The sequence below is a fragment of the Diuraphis noxia genome, unplaced genomic scaffold (assembly GCF_037042655.1).
Source record: "Diuraphis noxia isolate RWA-SAM2 unplaced genomic scaffold, SU_Dnox_SAM2 contig0004, whole genome shotgun sequence".
Classification (NCBI taxonomy): domain Eukaryota; kingdom Metazoa; phylum Arthropoda; class Insecta; order Hemiptera; family Aphididae; genus Diuraphis; species Diuraphis noxia.
This window is the reverse complement of record NW_028301714.1, coordinates 6446570-6469625: the sequence shown is the minus strand read 5'-3', so window position 1 is coordinate 6469625 and position 23056 is coordinate 6446570. Positions and strand designations below refer to the sequence as shown.

The following is a 23056-nucleotide window of genomic DNA, read 5'->3' as shown; positions in this document are numbered from 1 at the left end:
CTTTTAACTTTAAACTTAACTTACATTTTTCTGTATTAACTTAACTTAACGAGTTAAAATAATTAGTTAACTTGCCCAGCCTTGCCAATCACTACCTTCCACTGCCCATCGAGACTATACAAGCACGACATAATATTATTATTGAATTTCAATACTTGTTTTACATCAAACGCATGCAATATTGAGTCTTATAAACTGACATACATCGCTTCTGCCGGTAAAAAGTTTTTGGTTTCCTACGTTTATCGTTTACCCAAATTTAAAAAAATATTTGATTTTCGTTTACTCCCAAAATAAAAATTGAAACTTTAGTATGTATGCTTTGCTTTATTTTTAGTGCATGTTTTACAATTAAAAATGCATATAAATTCGGTCTTTAAATTTATAATATAATATTGTATTCAATCGACAGCGCAATCATAATACCGAATTCGAAATTGTCACTGGACTGCTTGCGTTTTTCCGTAATTTCAAGCGATCCAGTTGACGCGTCTAGCTACAACGTTCTCGACTTTTGGTCGCTTTGAATTAACGTCGATAAAAATCGCGTTTGAAACGATGTAACGAAATCAACGACACGCGAAATCATCAGAGTTAGACACGGGACGGGATACAAATGCATGACTTGCGAAATATTATTGCAACGTAAATCGCGTTCGTAAAAAAAAAAATTTAATTAAATCCGATAAACCGCACCGGGCGCGGTGATGATGATGAGTCGACGATAATGTTCGTAATCGTTATTAAAATAATACAATATTTTTATCGCGGGCCCGTATATAATCGTTTTAGTGACGCGTTAAACGGCGATATGACATTATATTAACGACCGCGCGGTGGTTGCAGAGGATTGTAAAAGGTACATTTTATGCAGGCGTAGACATATATATTTATTATATATATGGTGACACGAAAACTGTGGAAGGTATACCGAAATCGTGTGTGCCGCCGATCGGTCTACAATCGAATAGGTGTATCTACTGCAGTTACATCTTACACGCACAACCCACACGCCGCCGTGCCAACACCTGTTGCAGTGTCGCGCGTCGATCACGACTTTTTAAACGGTTGACGATCGTCGTTTGTATAAACACAAAATTAATATCGCCTCGTACCGTTCATTGTTATTTATTATATTAGTATAAATCACGCGATAACGTCATCACGAAATGCAACAAGACGACGGTAAGGATTGCAACGCCACAGCCATCACTGATCTGCAGACGACCCGCGAGGATCACAAGCTGCAGTCGTACGACGAAGATGTAGACAAACTGATCGAGTGGTTGAGGGAAATGCCTCATTTGCCGAACATCACCGGTGAGCACGACGCCGCCCGTATAAGCGACAATTTGGTGAAATTACTGCAGGGGAGACCGAGATTTTAATTATCATTACACCTATAAATTATGTACCATATAGAGCCCCACTCGCATTATTATCAATTCCGACAAGACAACACTACTTACAACGTTTTACAAACTAGACAATTTAACCACACAAGTGTACAAAAACAATATTATATCAAGTGACAACTTTTCGACATTTTAAATGTATTTTAAACAGAAATTATCAAGCCGTTAGATTTATTAATAATAATTAGAAGAACTAGGTATAACTTTGTCCCCTTGACCTCCACCCCCCCCCCCTCCCATCGGATTCCTGCCTACTTATGAATCGACGCCGAATCGATCTTGATGGCCGATGCTTTTGTTCCATTTCCCCGATGACCCTTATGCCAGGCGTCATTTCGTATGTTTTTAAAGGGAATGGAATCATAACCGTCCCTTTTTCAATAAAATCCACTTGCAACTTATTTTGTCTCTGATTTAAGAACAATAATAGCAACTTCTAGATCGTATGGGGTATGGGTATATTAAAATCATTATATCTATTAATTTTGTAAGGGATGTCTGTCCCAATGTATGTGATAAGTTTCATATTCATAATCATCGATAGCTAATATGATTAAGTACATAGTTGTGTGTGACCTAAAATATTCTAAAAAATACAAATGTGCCCATAAAAAATCAAATATAACATTACGAAATGTGATAAAAGAATTCATTATTTACATTATCTGTTCAGAATATACTTTTAATCGATTTTTAATAATTAACTATACGTTTCATTGTGACACTAATAATATTTACCTGATTATACGTACAGTCTACGGACATTTGTGAATCTAATATAAAAAAGTATTTATTTAAATCAAATAAAAATGATTGCTAAAAAAAACATAAGAACAGAATGAATAGACATTCGGCTAAATGGCAGTAAATGCAAATGGCCGATAGATATAACACTGACAATAAAATAACTGAAGTTTTTTTAGCAGGCACGGTAAAAGACCAATACACCAATAACATGACCAGAAGTAAAAAATGAATATTATACTATCCCTCGTTATACTACAATTCATCCTATAAATACAATATTATTTTAATTAACTTTATAGTAATTATAAAGTGTTAATATACAATTTAAAACGAACAACAGTAATGGCATTTTTCGGTCATTGTATAGCAAAAAAGGAACATCGAGAGCTGTTCAAAATTAAAAATATCAAATCACCTAATATTATTTTAAAATTTAATAGGTATAAACTGAATATGAAGAGTGTTTAAAGGTTTAAACAGTTTTTTATCTCAAAGTATGACTTGAATAAATTGAACAAGTTACAGCAATTTAAACTTATGTCTCACCGTGAATCATTGCAATGCCATTATTTAACGAATGTTTATAATTCACATTTTCATAAAGTGTCTCTTAAAATGTATTTTGTGAAATGTGTGATGTGTCTCAAAATAGTATACTGTATTTTTAATTTTATTTTTTATAAATATACCATAAAACATGATTTACTCATTTCTTTCAATTAAAAAAAAATATATATTTAATACACTTAACTATCTCAATAAAAATCAATTTTTTTACGTCTGTAAATATTGTTTGTCGTAGTCCTTTTAGTTTGTCAGCTATTTGACCTATTTAAAGTTGGACATTAGTGCCACACCCGCTAAAAATGTAAAAGTCTTAAACATAGTAACTCTATTAATCAATATAGGCTATGTTTAATTTCTAGTAGGTGCCTAACAAAATATATGATTTTATTACATGTAACTTTAACACTTAAAGGTATGAGATTACATGACGTTTTTATTGTTGGGCCAGAGAAATGCTTAGATACATCACCGATCTTCTACAAACATTATTTAGAAAAATCACAAGTATAATTAAATTTATTTGCAATTATTTTTATTGAATATTATAATAAAAACAACTTGCATAAATAATAATATTTAAAATTAATATGTATAATCGATATTAATATTATAATAAAATATCTTATCATTGACAGGCCAATATAATACAAACAATACAATTTTTTAAATATTTTCAATGATTTTAGATAATCCTATAGGTACTCCATAAACCATAACTCATAACCAATAAATATTTAACGACATTGTTTCAATAATTTTTGAAAATGTATTAAAAGATAACTATCGTGTTTGATATCGATGAGTGAGAGATGGAACAGAGATAATAGTGTATTTATATTGTATATCCAGAATGCTATATTATCATTATTTTATTATTGAAACATTTTAAAATATTAATACAACGGGGATAAGTCAAGTCGGAATTATCTTTCTATTCTGGAATTAAACCAAAAATAAGGCGATAACTCAAACCACAAATATATAAAAAAAAAAATGATAGCAAATTTTATTATAACACATCTTATAATCAAATTTTATTTTATTATAAAAAATGCTTTTTAAACATACACAGGTATTTTTTAGAAAATTTACTTTTAGGGTTATCACTGCAGTGCAAAATGTCAAAAAATTACTTCTGCATCTCTAAATTTAGATGACTATATATTGTCAGGAAAACTTCAAATATTTCGTTTTACACAATTTAAAGTAATTTTTAAAAATTAACAATTTTGAGGAAAAAATATATTTTCACTATTTTTATCGTTTTTAAAATGTATGTTTGTACATTGAAATATGCATATTATAAAAAACTAATCAATCGTCCGATTTTTATTCAATAACATTTTCTGAAAAAATATTTTGTTTTAGATAAATTTGAAACATAATATGATTGCAGTCATTCAAAAATGTAATAACTTAAAAATTATTAATGAAAAAAAATAAAATAGTTTTGTAATGAAAAATTATTTTCAGTCATTAAAATGAGAATGAACAGCTAAAATTCATATACCTAGGTAACTTCGAAAAATTTTGATTTTTATAATAATAGTAACCTCTTACAACGCTATGCATAATACAATTGAATGAATTGCTTATAATATTATTGTGTTTGTAACTAAAACTGATATCTTTGCTTCTAAGGTGTTGAAAATTAAAATAAATAATTCATCATTAATTAAAAAACAAAACTTTATTATAAATGTATAAGTAGGTACCAACTGCATTCTCCGCCTTTAAAATATATTAAATTGTTATTGTACTTTTCTAGGAGAAATTCGATTTAAGTTTGTACATCTCAACAATCTTGTAAATGAGAATATTTTTAAACTTTTAGAACTTACAGTAGGTACCGGTAAATTAAAAAAAAAATGTTATAAGTTATAACCTTCAAAACCACTAATTTTCTGTTGACTATATATTACGATAAACTTATAATATATGTTTGTACTGTTTGTAGACATTTCTTTATGGATGTACAAAATAAGTACTTGTAAAAAAAAACACGATTTCACTGGATCATTATTATTTTCTGAAAGTTCCGAGAGATTCAAATAATTGTCATTTAAACGGCTTATTAGTTTAAGCGTTAAAACAAAAGTATAAATAATTATTCACCATACGATTATGAGAATATTATATATTTCAGGCATCAACTATGTGGTTATTAAACGGCATTAATTGCTATAGTTATTTATTCATCTAATTCATAATTTTTAGAATATTACAGTATTGTAATAGACTGCTTTTTGGATTTATAATTAAAAACCATTCTGTGATACAGACCGGGCGTGGTTGCGGAACTGTTTTATCGGACGAAAACTCCGGATAGAGAGGACTAAAGAATCTTTGGACGGATATTTTTGCTGCAGATCGCTGATCGATGAATTTTTCGGCGTCCGCGATCCTCTCGGAGATGACGTTCAGACGGCGATGCGAAAAACGTTAGTATACACACTGTGTAATATCATTATTGAGATAGCTCAAACCACTAAGGAACTCGGAAGTATGATTGTACGAGGTAGCGTTTTATTTTCTTTGGAAATCCTGTGAAACGATGTGTTGGTGGGAGGGGGGGAGGTGAAATGAACGATTTGAGAAAAAAAAATCGTACGATTTGTGTTTGTCATTAATCTCATGGTTCGCGTTGCTCGTGCGAACTTCAATACAGGTGGTTTGGGTTTTCGAGCAATTTGACGGACGAAGGTTACCAGGTCATAGTGACGAAAAACCTCACCGACGAAGATGTTCCTGGCAGGTATTTAGATCAGTGGACTAAATACTTTTACATGTGCATCGACTGGAACTTGAAGCGGGAGACGGCGAACGGTGTGATCATCATTTACGACATGGCCACGACGAACAAAAACGAATTACTCACTCAAGTGACACCGAATTTCCTCAGGAAATCCTTGCAGTGTTCGGTGAGTATCATTTAAAGTATACGCGTAGGCATAGTGTTTAAGTATATCTGCAGGTGTGGCCGATCCGAGGATATCATCGTTTAAAAATGGCTCGATAAAAAATAACGTGGAAATGTGGAAATGTGCAAATAATATTAGATAGTAGATACTCCGAAAAAGTTGTTTCCGTATTTCTTAAGAATAAAATAATTATAATTTATTAATTGGTATTCAATAAAAAAATATCACACTATACTTTGATGGTTTTATGACTCAGTCAGTATGAGACTTATCTAGATATTTCATCTAGATAATATTTATTTATCTTTTACATTGTCTAGATGAACATTGAAAATGTGAATAGATATCTAAGGGTTGTCTAGGATAAAAAAAATCGTTAACTTTTTATCAATTACCTAGATAATATATTAAGTAAACTGAATTTGTTTTTTTTTTTTTGAGCCCCATGTATGTATGCATGCAAGTTAATATTTTGGTCTATGGAGCCTATTTTATAAATGTCAAATATAATAATAACAGGATAAACAAAAATTTAAGAAAGTGATCATAACATAGAACTATCTAGCTTATTATAACATGAAAAACCTGATTCAACTTCAAAGTTAATCTATTTTTTTTATTTTTTTTTTTACCTAGATAAATTTTGTTTGCATTTTATCTTATCTGAAATAATTAAAATATATGTCATCTTATTTTAATCTGTATCACCTTCGAGCTATAATCATTTATCTATATCTAGATATTTTTTCTCAACACTGAGTCGCCGAGGTGTAAGATAATATTTATATAGGTTACCAAAAGCCATCATTTATCCCCAACGGTTCGTTTCACAATAGTACTCATCGTTCAACCACCATTGTTCTGCAGCAGTCGATACTGCCTGATTACAGATATTAATTGTGCACAGTTAAGTATAGGTATTATTACAAGCTGTTCATGAAGCGTAGGTACCTATGTAAGCACAATGCAGCGACGCCTCTATTTAACGTACTTGACGGTTGCCTGAATAAAATTCGTATTCATTCGACGAATTCAATGTAAATATTAATAGGTAGATAGGTATATGTAATATGTTTATGATTATTATTATTAACTTTTTCGAACAAAGATTGAAACGGTTAGCTAGAAAATTCAGAGACATTATACCAATGTTGATAGAAGTTCACATGTTAAATAGATATGTTTCGCTGTAGAAGACGTAAATAGTTGCAGTAAATTGCCTAATATTGTCCGTCGAATTATACTATTTCTATAATAACACATACACGAATAATGTCGTTAACCAATTATATTTTGTTTTCAGACATTTTTCCCGTACAAACTGATACAGGTCCACTTCATAAACGTACCATCGTATGCAGCCGTGGTGTTCAATATTTTAAAATCTCTGGTTCCCAAAAAAATTCAATCTCGTGTAAGTATTCGCAGTGATATATCTTGGCTATTTGCGTCAACTGTATACTGCCTGGGTTAAACAGTAGGTATACATAATATACAGTCACGTAAATATTTACTTTTAAATTCTGTACTCCAGGTTAGCTATTTTAAGCACCTATAATAGGTACCTCTCAAATGAATAATGGTCTTAAACTTTCCAGAACTCGGCAGCGTAGTGTTTGTTGAAAATATTTTTAAGTAAACGACGTCGTTAAGTGATGATAATAATATTATAATTCGCTAAAATTCAAATTTATTTAAATTTAATACAATAAATCGTAACTAACTTTCAAAATAAAATAAAACAGATTATAATTTATGCGATTTTAAATTCATTTAAAATAATATTTATTATTGGTACATACAAAGACGATTCGTGTTTGACTTCAGATATTTATGCACAATAACCCATTGGATGTACTTCAACATATCCAAAAAGAATGTGTTCCATCAGATTTCGGTGGTAGCGATAAATCCATCAAAGAACTGGGTGGTGAGTATATTATTTTTAATTTTATATATTGCGTTTAATCAAATATTATTGGTAACGACAAACTCGTATTAATAGAATCTACCCAAGTCCACTGGGGCAGAAAGCGATCTACCTACCTAGTATTTGAACAGTTATTATATGTTTGTTTACAACAAAGAACAAATATTTTATAAAAATGTTTTAACTAAATTGACATTATTCGGTGAAACCTGAAAGCGCAAATCGACCTTTTTTTACAGTAACTCAAAAGCGAAAAACAAATTTGAGCTTTTGTACCTTGGTGGTGGCATAAAAGCGCAAAAATAAACTGTAAATCTGTAGTCAACTCCAATATATAAATTCGGACCTTGTATAAAGAAAAAAAATTTCCAGATTAGAATATTTGATGACAGTTGGCTTCAAATTTTAAGTTTAGTTTTGAGGTACCTACTCATTATTATATTTGTTTAATATATTTATTTATTTATGATACTTGTTTAACTAATTGAAAATAATACTCAAAATTATTATTTTTATTTTTTATTGATATTTTAAACTAATTTCAATATCACTGTAAATACTTAATTAAATATTTATAATATCGACGATTTTAATAAAATATACATTTTTATGATATTGATTTGTACTTATGGGTTATTAAAAAGGTAGTTTTTTTTTGCGCTTATAGGCTACAACCATATTATTAAATTTAAATTTATCATAAAAGGTTGTTACATCATAAATACTTTTAATGTTAAAAAATGTATAACATACAATAAATTACTCATAAAATGTTGCTTTGACGTTTGAAAATCTTCGAATATTGAGTAAAATTGTGTAGATGCAGATCCGCAATTTTTCTTGAAATTACCTTTTGAGGAAGGGAAAATCGCTATTGACTCGTATACACCACATTTTTATTTATAGGTAAAGCTCATGAGAATGAACTTCAGTTTTTTTAAAAGTGAAATGTGTATTATATGTAACAGATTTATGGTTCTATGTTGTTGTAACCTCGTCCGATATCGCATTTAATTAAAACGGTTTGAATGATTTATCCACAGAATTCTGCAAGGAGAACATCATCGCGGAAAGAGATATGTTCGTCAACGGAATACTTTCGTTGAAAGCGGACATGGACAGAAAGCCGAAAGACACGAACAGCAACGAACATTCGGAGCTCTTCGGGTTTGACGGAAACTTCAAGCAATTGAATATCGATTAAAAAATAAAAAAATTTCGGTTTATCCCAATACCGATGGATGCTGTTTAAAAAATGCATTCAAAATATACTCACAATATTATTCTCTCAATATTACAACGACAATAGTTAGTTTGTATGCTCAATAAAAATATTAAAATTACGATAGCCGTGTAAATATACCTACCTAATAGTACATACTTAATAATTATAATATGATATTGTGATTATTATGTTTCTTTCGCAGTATTCGTTAAACGCATTTATTTGTATGACTCTCACATAATATGTTTTTAATATTATTATTATTATTATTATTACCTATATTAAAAAATAAACAAACAGACGTACGCTAACTTAAATAATATGCACCCGACGTGTAAACGATGCAATTCCTTAGCACTGAAATGTATTAAAGCACACAATAAAATTACACTGTTCCCCATAAACAAATATTGCAAATAATTTACATTTAATTCAACTATATAGCCTGTTTGATTACATGATATAATATATTATAATTATTTTCATAAAAAACAAATAATTGTTTTGGCCAAAAAAGTTTAGACTGATAGCAAATAAATTAAATTATTATTGTATGAAAAAATTCTGATCGTATCTCTTACCTGTATAGATATAGTATAATGATATAACACAGTTGCGACAACCGAGATAATTGGATAAGGAAAAATTATTCATGGCATGTGCCCGTTTAAGTCGAAATAATAATTAATTTAATTTGCACTGTGTTTATACTTTATTACAATATATGTCTAGTTACCATATACCGTTTTAAACGCTTGTTCGTATGAAACAAATTTTCGTGAAAAGCTCATTACAAAGTTTTTAAATTATTATCACCAAATATTGTATGATTTGGTAGCTTTTATAAACATATAAAACAGTCGAAAATTCGATTTTGTTTATAATGCAACAAACGCTTATTATAATATAAAGTCTTCGTAATTATTTGGCAGCCGTTCCTTGAACGCGGAATTGGGTTATAAAAAAGCTGATATCCGGTGTTTGACGAGAAAAAAAAACAGTTCTCGTCGGTTACGAGCGAATCGAACGTTTGTCAAACTATAGGTACCTGCATTATACTTTGACCGTTTTGTCGGGGCAAAGTAAATATAAATTAATCTCTCTGTCATTAAATCAGTAAGTATTAAGGTTGGACGTATACGATAAATATAAATGTATAAAACAATACTTGAACAAGTAACGAAAAGCACATCTAACCGACGCGCCTTTCAGTGGCTTTGAGCTCGTCAATTTACTAAAACACTTGTCTGTAGTATACTACGAAATGTCACGAGTGTTGAATTAAAACGAGAAATCATAATAAAAAAAAAGAAAAATATTATTATACTTATTTTATAAGAGGCTGATCAAACGATTTGAATGATTTAATCAGGTTTAGAAATTGAATTGTACTTTTATCTAGTTACAATTTTAGAAACGTTTTACTTTTAACAGATTTAACATTGATTAAAACGCAATAAGAATTTTACACTGCGATTTTTCAATATTATCGTAATCATCATTAATAATAAAATAATTAGTTTCAATAATAGAGATAAACTGACAAATATAATAATATTCGATTATAATTTATAGTAATGGTGGTCATGTTAATATCAAGTAAAAAAAAAAAATATATATATATATATAATTGAATACATAGTAAAATGACTATTGTTAAATTAGGTAGTACGATGGTAAAAACGATAAATAGTAACAAAAATTCAGAACGATATTTTTAAGATTTTGTGACGGCCTAAAAAGCAATAAACGGGACCGAAAAAGTTGGAAAATTAAAAAAAAACAGTGCTCTATATGAAATAGGGCTGTTTAATTAATAATGTCAAAGACAAGACATTTAGTTATTATATTTTACATTAATTTATTGTAACGGAAGACCGCCCAAGAGACTAATTTGTTTGGTAAGTTTGTTAATTTCATTTTTACATAAGTATAAAAATAATTTTAACAAGTTAATAAAGGTTGTATAAAATAAGTCAATTATTTTATTAAATTATAAAAACTTTCAAGTGTTAATATTAATTTTCTAAAACCATTAACTAAATGTAAATTTAAAAAAGTTATAGACGGAAAAAATGTTTGAAACACTTTGTAAAGTTAAATTCAATATCACTTAGACTATAGTGATGTGCCTACATCAATAGTTTGTAAATTTTTGTTGTGATACTGAACAAAAAAAAATACATTTTTTATTTAACTTAGTGCTAAGTATAACAAAAAAGTATAAATAATGAATAATCTGATATAGATTAACAATAACTTTTATATGACTGGTCTTAACTCTTAACAATATATAGGGTTTTCCAAATAATCGACAAGTATGACAAAAACTACGGACATTACATATTCTTATGTGACCTCCACAGCTTTTGTCTAACAAAACTTGGAGAATCTAGTATTTTAATTTTAAATATCACACAATCAGAAACGACTGATTTTCTAAAAATGGCCGACTTTTGTATGTATATAATATTATGTGAAAAATAATCTTAAGGCTAAAAGCTGCCATTAAAATACGATCAACAATTTTCATTTCTTAAAAATGACGACAGAGAACATTTTAAAATCCTGACGCGTGGGACTTACTGTGGATGGACATTAATGGTCTCGGGTAGATGTTGTGACACCAGCAAGATGAGTACCATAGTTGTTGGACGACGGATATAGTGAGTGGGTGTTCACGCCACTGCAGATGTCCTTCGGTATAACCTGTTGGAGGTTCCAAACTGTTGTGCGAAAGACTCGATGAGATTTTTGATTCTGTTCAATTATGATTTTTATTGGTGCAATATCAAACGTACCAAATATGTTATATCTATCGTATATTATCGTCAGTGGTGTTGGTCGTCACGACGTCACTTTTCCTAAAAACAAAATTTAATGTCCAAATGGTTTTTCTCAATTCTTTTATACCTGTAAATTTTATACCTAACCTAACCAAATATATCGAGAATAAATTCGTTTGAAATAAACGCGTTTCGCTTAAATAATATTATTTATTAAATTATTATCAGAACCATATTATTTTGAAATTTAAATAAAAAATATTTCCAACTAGGAGCACATATATAAATTAGGAAAATATTCATATAGAACCGTACTTTTCAGGAAAATAATTATTTGGATTAGATTTCTTGTAGGGGAAGATATTTAAAAAAAAAAAAAATGGTATAATAAAAGAATGAAATTTTATATACTATGGAAAATATAAAACAGTAAAATAATAACGCAGAACTGTATTTTTCAGGAATATTATAAATTAGTAAAATATTGCTTAGGGCTGTATAATTCGGGACAACATTTTTGAGTATATTATATACACTTGTATCGGTATTAATCTAAAATCTTATTAATCGAAAAAATAAATCATAGAACTAGATGGGACAGGACAGTTATTTATTGGAAAATATTCACGAAGTGAATTATTAAAAAGAAATATTATTTTATAATGTCTTATAAAATTCTAAGAAAAAAAATATTTCTTTTTAATACTTTATCTCGTGAATATTTTCTTGTGAAAAACCGTACTGTCAAATCTATTCCTATGTTTATTTTTTCGATTAATAAGATTTTAGATTAATACGGATCCACGTGTATAATATATTCAAAAATGTTGTACTGAATTATACAGCCTTGAACAATATTTTACTAATTAAAACCGTTCCTCGAGAATACGGTTCCGCGTTATTATTTTACTGTTTTATATTTTCCTAAGTTAATTCTGTTTAGAAAAATATTATTCCGAGAATATATTAGTCCTTAATGGAACTATGAAAGGAAAATATCATAATATAATTTTCCTTGACATACAATTTTATGAAGATAACAATTCTAGGTTTTTTTTCCTGTTTCATATTTTCTCGATTTGTCCCTCCGCTCCAACTGCCGGTATATGTTTGGGATATTTTACATTATACGTTGTCAGGTTATTTATTAGATTTTTGTCGACATAACATTAAAAGATTTGAAACTCGTTTTGTCTTTTGATATGGTAAAAGTATTTGTTAACAGTTAATAAATTATACTCACGCGTTATCGGTATGATTGTAATATATTTATATCGTTTAAAATTAAACAAAACGATTTTCTGAACTGATAAAACTGAAAGAGAATACATAATTCAAAAACAAACTAATATCGTAAACTAAATTTACTATTTTGTTTATAAATTGAAACGTAATATCAAATAATATAACGTAAAACATTAAAAAAAAAATAGTTATACGTGTGTGTGTATGTGTGAGAGAGTGTGGTCACAAGACAATAATTATTTATCCCGCACTGCTTATATAGAGACACTAGATTTTCGGACATATAAATACTATATAGTACTGTTATTGCAGTTATCCGGATTATCCGAATTTACTATAGTTTACTACTTTAGTTAGAGTAAAGTACTAAAGTTAGTATCAAAAGAAAAGTGCGGTACTGCCGTGATGGATTATTACGGAAGAGTAACACAGATGAAAGTGTCCCTACTAATGATTGATTGGTTCTCAAGACTATATACATATCAAAATAAAGAAAAAACAAAAATGATGCTCATTATTGTACAACGACAATGTATAGATCATATTATAATATTGAAAAAATATTTAACTATACTTCCATAACAACATGACCATTTTTTTTGTTTTTTAACTTCAAAACTGCAGATTTGATCAGATCACTGAATTAGTTATGTAAAATACTTAACGTTAAAGATACTTCTGAATTCAGTACCATTTTCCTGTATACGAATTCAAATATTCAACATTAATGTCAACTTCACGATATTACTCTGTATAAAGTCATTGCAAAGTTGAAAATGATAATGGCAAAAGCCGGACGAGCTATATATAATCTAATAAAGGGTAGAATTTTGCGAACTGCAATCTCTTATAATAATAACAACATAGTAACCTTACCTCAAGTTTAGTGAGTTAACGTCATTTCATTTTATTTTCAAGTCGTTTAATTTTTTCTATTCTTTAGCTCCTAGAAAGGTGCCACTTAAGTATGTTTTCGCCTAAAATAATAAAATAATTTATTCATCAGGCTTCAGACTATATTGTAAGGTTTCTCTATTGTGAGACCAAGTTATCGTAATTCTAAAATTACTGTTATTTGATCTTGCTTATTATAGTACCTACTCTAGTAGTTCCGAAATATTGCAATAATTAGTTTGCAACAAAGTCAATGTATTTTAGCCATTGAATTATCAAACACAAATTGAATTAAATCTCATGGTATATACGTACATAATTGTAATCATACACCTAACCTTATGACTAATTATTTTCAGCCCATAGTAATTTCGAATACCATATAATATTATTACACTTCAAAACATCGTCCTATTTTTACACCCTGTACACACACACACACACGCGCGCGTCATAATAATAATGTATTCGGAGTGTGTATACCTATATATAATGGAGTATATTATTATATATGTACGCGACGTGGTATACTGACGTTCAATACCTCATCGAACCCATTAAACCCATCTGAATTCTGCAGTTCGGCCTGCCCGTAGGGTGGTCGTAGTGATGACACTCGAATAAATACATAATATTATATTGTCAGGTAATTTATACGGTTTTAGAATCCCAATTTTCCAATGGCTCGTGCGCAGTACGGTCTTCTGTTTTGTTTTCGTCGTTTTTTTTTTTCGTAGCTTGCCAGTGAGTTAACCTAACCTAACCTACCTATAAGCTTCATACGCGTATCCCAGAGAAGAAATACATTACAGAAAAATAACGATTCGGATTCTGCAACAGAAATGCGTTGGATCTTAGAAAATGCCGTAAAAATTACCCAATATAACATAAATATATAGGTATAAGTACGCGAAAATAACGCGACGACAGACTACGCGAGATTTTCATACGGATTTAAAGCCCGTGGAGATATTACGTGTACGTCATAATATTATACTGCAGCTATTATCGATTGTTTCCGGTGTAGGTACGACTATACAGGAGTTTGGACTGGAAACACGACTACAGCGGGTTCATATTTCCGCATCGAATGGCAGCCGCATTTTCCGTACGTATAAAAGTTATCACTTCAAGCCGGCACCGACAGCCGTATGCGAACGTCTTATGTCATCAATATATAATAATAATAGTAATAGTAATAATAATATGACATGACGTGTCGACACCTCGACACCACGTCGTATAATATTGGTGCACGCAATTCCAGAAAATATTGCTGAACGACGTACGAATAACGACAACACGTGAAATACATAATATGTCTTTGCAGGGTATACCGAATTATATCATAACAAACTGAAACACTCCTTTTTCTGTATATTATCTATAACTTCGATTGATGGGCAACATAATATTATATTTACACAACATAATTTGACGTCTTCGTTTTAATTACGAATGATGGACATTTTAAAATATGTCGACAGTGATTGACACGCTTCACTGCCTCGTGAATACCTATCATAGGTAAATATAACTTTGTGGAACTGTGTGTGTTTATGTACATAAATATAAAATAGGATATGCATAAAAAAAATCATCAATTATTTAAAATTGATGCCCTACGAACGTCAACGCGTGCGTATATGAACGTTTTCTATCGGAGATCTGAACGATATCGATTTATCCGTGACCGATCATTGCTGTTAGTGTGTTTTATAACATAATATTATCCAAGTATATCAAATAATCAAAGTAGTAACCTAAAATAACACAATAACACAACGATGTTTTTGTCTTGTGTCGCTAATCCAATGACAGTGATTTCGATATAAAACAATATTATAAAGGCGGTGATTCAACAGACATATTCTCACCCCTTCTTATAATGCCTACTATTATTTAAATATATATATATAGTGTTTTCAAATACTTAGAGCCAAAAAAAAATTATAATTACTCAATTACTTCTAAGTATGTTTTAAATGTTCGGCCAGGGTTTCCATTTATCCGATGATCAAATGAAATGATTTCGATATAAATAACATAAATATTATACACTTCAAGAGCGATAACTCTGAAAACAATATTTGTTAACTTGGAAAAAATAAAACATATGCGCGTACAATTTTCTTAGAAAATCATCGTATATTTTTTTTTATCAGGTTATCAGATTTAAATATAATATACGAGTGAACGCATATACAGGTTGATTCTTTTATCAAACAACACTCATTATTTAAAAAAGTATTTACTTTTTTCAAAATATTTTTTGTCGTGGTTTCAAGTTGTTAGTTAAAAAACCAACGTTTTTATTAAAAAATTATATTTTTTAATATTTTTTATCCTTATCATTTTTTAAGTTTTTACTTTTTTGAATGACAACATAGAGTTTTAATTTCATATTCCAAAGCAAAATATTTTTCTAAGTATATTGATTCATAAAAATCGAATTTAGGGCTAGTAGTTTATGAGTTATAAGTATTTAAATTTTAAAGTTTAGTTTGGCAGAGTGGAGTGGTACGGGGTTACCCCGCAAAATGTTTTTCCACTACTCCGCTTGTCTAAACTTTAAATACTTGTAACTCATAAATTACTCGTCCTAAATCCAATTTTTAAAAATCAAAATACTTAGAAAAATATTCTGCTTTGGAATATGAAATTAAAGCGCTATGTTGTCGTTCAAAAATGTAAAAAACTTAAAAAATTATAAGAATAAAAAATATTAAAAATATAATTTTTTAGTAAAAACGTTGGATTTTTAACAACTTGAAACTATGTAAACAAATATTTTGAAAAAAGTCAATACTTTTTGAAATAATGGGTGTTGTTTAATAAAAGAATCGCCCTATATTATGCATCAATTTCCTTTCAATGTAATTCGTTATTAACGCAAAGAATATGTGCAAATTATGAAAATAAAAGGATTATGTACTGATGAATAGCCATGTATACTCACTCACAAGATGGTATTCATTTCATTTTGTTCGATTTGTGCTTGTTGTTATTTTTGTATTTTTTTTAAATTGAATTTTAATTGTTTGAATTTTATAACACTATTTCTGATTTCACTCAAATAAGTTATAGCCTGCTGAAAACGGCTTGTGACGGCCCATTGACGACCCGTAGAACAATAAGAACGCGAATAATAATAATCTTAGTTCTGAAAGTCTGAACCAATATAATAATACAGCAGTGCATATTATTTTGTGGAAATGCTTTGATTTTAATATTTCAAAAGATAGTAACTTTAACTAAAAACTTTGCGCGATCGATTGACGAATTCATGCCAAACTTATTCTCTCGAAAGCGAACAATACAATTAAATACATTCCTTAAAATTAATGGTCTCGTCAAAAAGTTATTGTGAAGGTTTAATTTTTTGAAAACTTATCACACAAATAAATCATTTACATACCTAACATACGGAATGGTTATTATATTTCGAAAATAAAAATAATTGATGATAGACGTTAAAGTTTAAAGCATTTGATATTTACAAAAAAATTTTTTTGGACTATACAGAATATTAATAATCGAAACAAAATAGTAGATCGTAACTCAGGTCAATCTACATTTTTCAGTAAATGAAAATAAAATATTTAAAACAAACGCAGTCTGTTAAGAACTACACAAATAATTACTTATACAACTTAGTAATAACAATCGCCTAGAGGTTGTGCTATGCTATAAATAATATATTGAACATTAAAAACCGTTACAAGTTCTATTATAAATCGTAGGTACGAAAACAACTTTTCGTCGATTTTTTTTCATAAATAATTGTTTTTTTTTTTTTTACTCTGTGTTTATGTGAGTGTAGAGTTTATTTTAAATCCCATCACAATAAATTCACATGCACATTTATCCGCTCGACATTTCATACATTATAATAATAAAACAACATACAGAGTGATCCATCTGACCATCGGCGTTTCTCAATCCATCAATATTTTCGTTTCCAGCAAAAAACTTGATTTATACATGGATAGTTTCAACAGTTGGTGAAGACATATTTAGGTGACTAAAATAATGATTTGAAAGACACTAAAATTCTAAAAATTAACTACAATAGATTGCTAGAACACTATTTTGTATGAAGTTTTTAGCATAATTACTTCAAACTGTAGGCACATATCTACACATATAGTATTATACCTGCTCGTATATCATAGGTCAGCATTTTTATTGTTTGTAATATCACAAAAATGTACTCTAAAAATTAGTGTATATACCAAAAGTTAAACATCGATCACACTGTAATATATGTGTATTTTAGCTGGCACCGAAACGTCATACATATACCTAACACGCATTATTGATTTATTTATATTTATGTACCTATATATATTATTATATATACAATGTTAACTATTGAACAAAAAAAAAAAAAAAACGTTTATTTTTTAAACTTTTGCACACAGAATACTCAATCTGTTCCTCAGTGATTCACCAATCGAATTTTTTTTTCCATTTATAATTGCGCTTATAAACACAACATATTTTCGAATGAAAAAATACAATTCTCATATGTGTTAATAGGTACAATATAGTCATGTGAATATTTTTTTAAAGAGTTGAAAAAAGCGAAATTCACATTTTTTTTTTTATGAAATACAACGATGATGTAATAATTGTTTTATAATTTAATCAAACTTTTATTTGAATATTATTTCATTTTTATTTTTATTCCTCATCCGACATAATCCAACCAATTTATTATAAAGAGGCATACCGATCCAGTGAGTATAACTATTTTTTGAAACGTATAAGCGCGTGCTTTTCAGACACAGTTAGGTATTATACGTGCATAGCATATAAGATATAACTCTGATAACTCGGAACACCAAATTCTCGATGTAAGATCAATTCAATCACTATTGTAAAATAAAATTACTATCACCTTTTTATTTATTCAATAATAACCAATGTGAACCCGTAAAAAAAGGTAAAATATTTCTGTTTTTTTTAACTGTTGAACATATTGAATTTTTAGTTTATTGGTTTCTTATTAAGATGGATTGGGAATAAAACAGGTAATAATTATTAGCTAATAGGAATTATTAAACACTACACCTAGCAAGGTTTTAGATTTTAGGTTAGAGATTTTTTATCATTAAAAAATATTTAGCCCGATAAAATGATACAGTGAACTTTTTCTTTCTTTTTTTAATAGTTCCAAATGTAGGTTGATTTTTAAATTTTTTTTTTTTTTGTTTTTTTAATTGACAAAAGGTTAATTTAACACATTTATTGTTTTTTCACGAATAAATGGTTAGTCAAAGTATGTAAACATTGTTAATTTGAATACAGCAACAATAACGTACTCAAACTATTGTAACGACCACCACACGAACTTCACTGGGGCCGCCAATTAACTTTTTGAAGAAAAAAAAAACAAAAATAATAATTATGAAAATCAGAAAACGGAGGTATAAGTGGCGCTCCTTAAAGGTTTTTTTACGGGGTGTTCAAAAGCTAAAAACTTGCATGCTTCAAATGTTATCTGCGTTCGATTTGCAACCTAACTGAACTATATGCAATGTGTAAATTTGTTTGTTTTTTACAAGTTTTTATATAAAATATTGGGGGAAAAAAGCACATTTAATCATCGTTTAATTCACTTAACTCGATTCACTTGTGATTTACGTATTAAAAATAGATTAACCAATCTATTCACTAGGAATTCCAAAACTCGCAACTATAACTATATGCCTATTAGATTCTATAAAACGATGAGTCTTCAAACCAACCGATTACGACATCATTTTATACAGCTCATAATATTATAAAATAAGATGGCAGATGCAATATATTGTAATACTCACTTATTATAAGACAGTAAATATTAAGCTTGGGAATGTATTTGAAATATTTTTCTATAAAGCCGGTGCTACACGATGCATCATACGTTGGCTCCGACATTGGCATGCAAACGTTGACTGAAAATTTTTAAACCAATGTTGGATCAAGTGTCATGTGAATGTTGGATGCAGTATACTCCCTACGGTGTATCTGTGCAGTGTGTATGAAGATTATAAATTTATAATTATAACCTATGAATATATTCAGACTTTAAGGTAAAACTTCAAAAAGTTAAACTAAAATAACATAACTACATAAAATATAGTTACTTCACATGGTCACGACATCAATTCAAGACTGGTCACAGCAGGACTACACATGTCACACCGTGTAGCCGTATACCAAGTGCTGGTCGCAACTTGCTTCCAACGTTGGATACTCCTTTGACGCGGGACAAAAATACCGACTTCGGTTAGGACTGGTTAATCTTATTAGACTGAAATTCCAACGCCAACGTTGAACCTAAACATTTGTCACCAGACATATACATTACGGCTACACGATGTGGCGAATGATCGTGTGGCCAACGTTTGAAGGTATTGGACGCATCGTGTAGCGCCGGCTTAAAAGACATTGGTGCACTGCAACATATTTTTGATTAACTAATAACAACACAAAGTATATTTAATTATTTCTAAAAATAATCGTAACGTGTAATTCAATACTTTATTACCACAGGAACGTTGATCGGTCAAGTTCTCATCCAAGCAGTATGCACTTTCTAATTTTCTATGTTTGCCAAAAAATATTTTTCAAAGATAATATTAGTAAGTATGGTAAAACCCATGTTGGTAAAATAATAAGTATGACTATTAATTTCAATCATGTGACTTTTAATCAATAAATGAAAATGCATGAACTTTAATAAATACATAATATCGCATGTACCTATTATAATATAATTTTTATATTGTCCGTAAACCTAAATATAATCATTGAATATGCTATCGCATATCTATAAAAAAAAAACCAATGAGTAAATCAATATACCAAATATGATGATAATATAGAATAGGTATATAGCTAATATACGTCTCGTACAGTCTGGCTTTGTATAATTAATAAAAATAAAACCTGTCGATAAAAACTAAAGACAATTATTCCATTTTTAATCATGAAGTATTATGGGTTATCCATCCACATAAGTAAAAAAAATGGATTCATTTAATGAAAACATATTAGTTAAAATTGATCTATTGTAAATCGTAAAAGTGTTTTAAATGTCTTTGTTAATCATCGGTATAAATGTATATTTAAGTTAGTAATTTTTTATGAGTTATATTTCATACTGTCACTCATTCAACGAACTCTCCGTTATTATTTTTTAGATATAAATATAAAACTAATTAAGAAACTGGAACTTTTTTCCCTAAAACCGTAACTTAACTAATTCTAGTTTCTCAGTTCATGTGTCATTGAACTTTTTTACCAGTATTATTGTATTTTGTATATTTTTTTTTATGCTAAAATTATTATATTCTGTTAAACATAATACTAGAGTATTATTTACTTATAAATTATAATTGTATTTGTTTATCAACATTATCATAAGGGGCATAATTATGCCCGTTCGTAAAATATAAATAATTTTGGTTTAACAGCTAGTCTATAAATCAAAGTTAAATAATTACCTTTGTAATTTGAAATTTTACTCGTAAACCTTACTCAATGTTACCCCTCTAGAAAATAAATGTCGGCTGTGTCACTGGATACAACACTCTAAGTGTTCAGATATCCGTACCACGGTTATTCAACATCGAAATGAGATATTTATAATATAATATATTATGATCATCATCAAAAAAAAAAAAAAAAAAAAAAAAAAAAAAAACAGTATAATATTAAACTATATAAATTAAAAACATTTAAAATTCAGTAAACGAATATTGTACAACTCGATCGAATCCTGTAAAAGTATAACACTACATGAAAATTATGTTTGTTTTTCACTATTACTTTTTATTAATATCGCCGAGTAGTGATTACATAGTTCGTTTTTCGGTAGATATGCTTATACGCAATTTTTAAAATTGACCGATCCGGACACGAAAACTGAAAATTAATTAAATATTCTGCTAGACTATAGGGATTTCCAAACTGTACGCTTCATGCAATTTGCCTTTATATATATCATATAAAAAATTACGATATTATATACATATATTTTACATTTTTGTAAATTATTTTTTACACTCGATATGTGCTTTGCGTGTACACATGAACACAAACATCACACACACGCCTATATATATACATATATGGAGGTATTTATAATGACATGATATACACAATGACCATTATTATATTACAATAAATAATAATTAAAATGTAAGTGTAATGGAACGTACCATATACCGATATACCTCCGTACATTTTATGTCGTTAACACGAATACGAAAATACGTATTTGGTTGATTAAAAAAAGGTGTACAAAGCATCATGTTTGAAAATTACTTTATATCATTTAGAGTTTAGACGCAAAAAATATGGTGTTTTTCTTCGGGTTTCTCTGTTTTAAATTGTCCAACAATATTATTTTATTGAAATAAAAGGCGAATGCCTTACAGAACCGAAATCACCCTAAACATTTTATAGACTTTGAATTAAAAGACATATTATACACAAAATTACTTTAAACGCTTTAAAATAACCCATTTAATATAATCTACATACGTTATTTTCATTTAATAAGTTAGGAAAAATATCATATTAATTTTAAATACAATTGTGGGACTAATATAAAAATATTATTTGATTTGATTTACTAAACTTATTTTTATTCATTGTGTATTAATAGTAATTGAAAAAAATATATTTATTTCTATAAATGGATGTAAATGATAATTCATTCTTATTGAAAACTACAAGGAACTCCTATAGTGGTTTTGTATTGATTTTATGTTGTTTACATAATTTGCATATTTTATTTTATTCGAAAAATTTAAATATGTATTAATTGATCCTATATACCTATGGGTAATAATAGGATTATATGTTTTAATTTTAAAACAATTAAGTAAGGGATTCTAAAATGTCTTATACGATTTCGATGTAAATTAAAGTCTACCTTATTGTTTTTTATTTAATTAATAAACTTTGTTACGCTTAACTTATAAGAAAATTGTATTGTTTTTTCTTAAATAATATATTTATGTTTTTTAAACATCGAGTTATCAGCTATTATTTAGAATAAAAATGAAAGGGCATTCAATTCGACCTAAAACATACTTACCAAACAAACCTTATACATAATTTATTCTTAAGTGGTCATATTTCGTTATTTAATAATAAGCTCTTACCTGTTTCTCTAAAAAGACGTTGAATTTTTTTTTTGTCCTTTCAGGTTTGTGAAAATTGCTTTTTTCCAAACTTGTTCCAAAAAAAAAAAAAACGTGCCAACACTGCCTAACCCTTTCTTGGCCTTCTTCGTTTGAGCAATATTTTTGCATCTTGCAATTAAT

The 23056-nt window shown here is 28.7% G+C and overlaps 1 protein-coding gene and 2 long non-coding RNA genes across 4 annotated transcripts; 2 read left to right on the top strand and 1 right to left on the bottom strand.

The window, feature by feature from the left end:
- Positions 1–789: 789 nt before the first annotated feature.
- Positions 790–9361, top strand: LOC107171469 (retinol-binding protein pinta-like). The gene is made up of 6 exons (XM_089226554.1): positions 790–1320; positions 5011–5170; positions 5398–5650; positions 6954–7064; positions 7478–7580; positions 8624–9361. The coding sequence occupies exons 1-6, from the start codon at positions 1170–1172 to the stop codon at positions 8782–8784; spliced, it is 939 nt and encodes a 312-aa protein (XP_089082680.1). The 5' UTR covers positions 790–1169; the 3' UTR covers positions 8785–9361.
- Positions 9362–10880: 1519 nt separating this feature from the next.
- LOC149055586 (uncharacterized) lies at positions 10881–21386 on the bottom strand. Of its 2 annotated transcripts, XR_016191515.1 has the most exons (6): positions 21227–21386; positions 20269–20324; positions 19865–20176; positions 19559–19786; positions 13713–13813; positions 10881–11669 (listed from the first exon to the last, which is right to left on the bottom strand). It is a non-coding gene; the product is annotated as an uncharacterized LOC149055586 (long non-coding RNA). The 2 variants fall into 2 exon arrangements; XR_016191516.1 differs by lacking the exon at positions 13713–13813.
- LOC149055587 (uncharacterized) lies at positions 18291–20471 on the top strand. The gene is made up of 2 exons (XR_016191517.1): positions 18291–18472; positions 20274–20471. It is a non-coding gene; the product is annotated as an uncharacterized LOC149055587 (long non-coding RNA).
- Positions 21387–23056: the final 1670 nt, after the last annotated feature.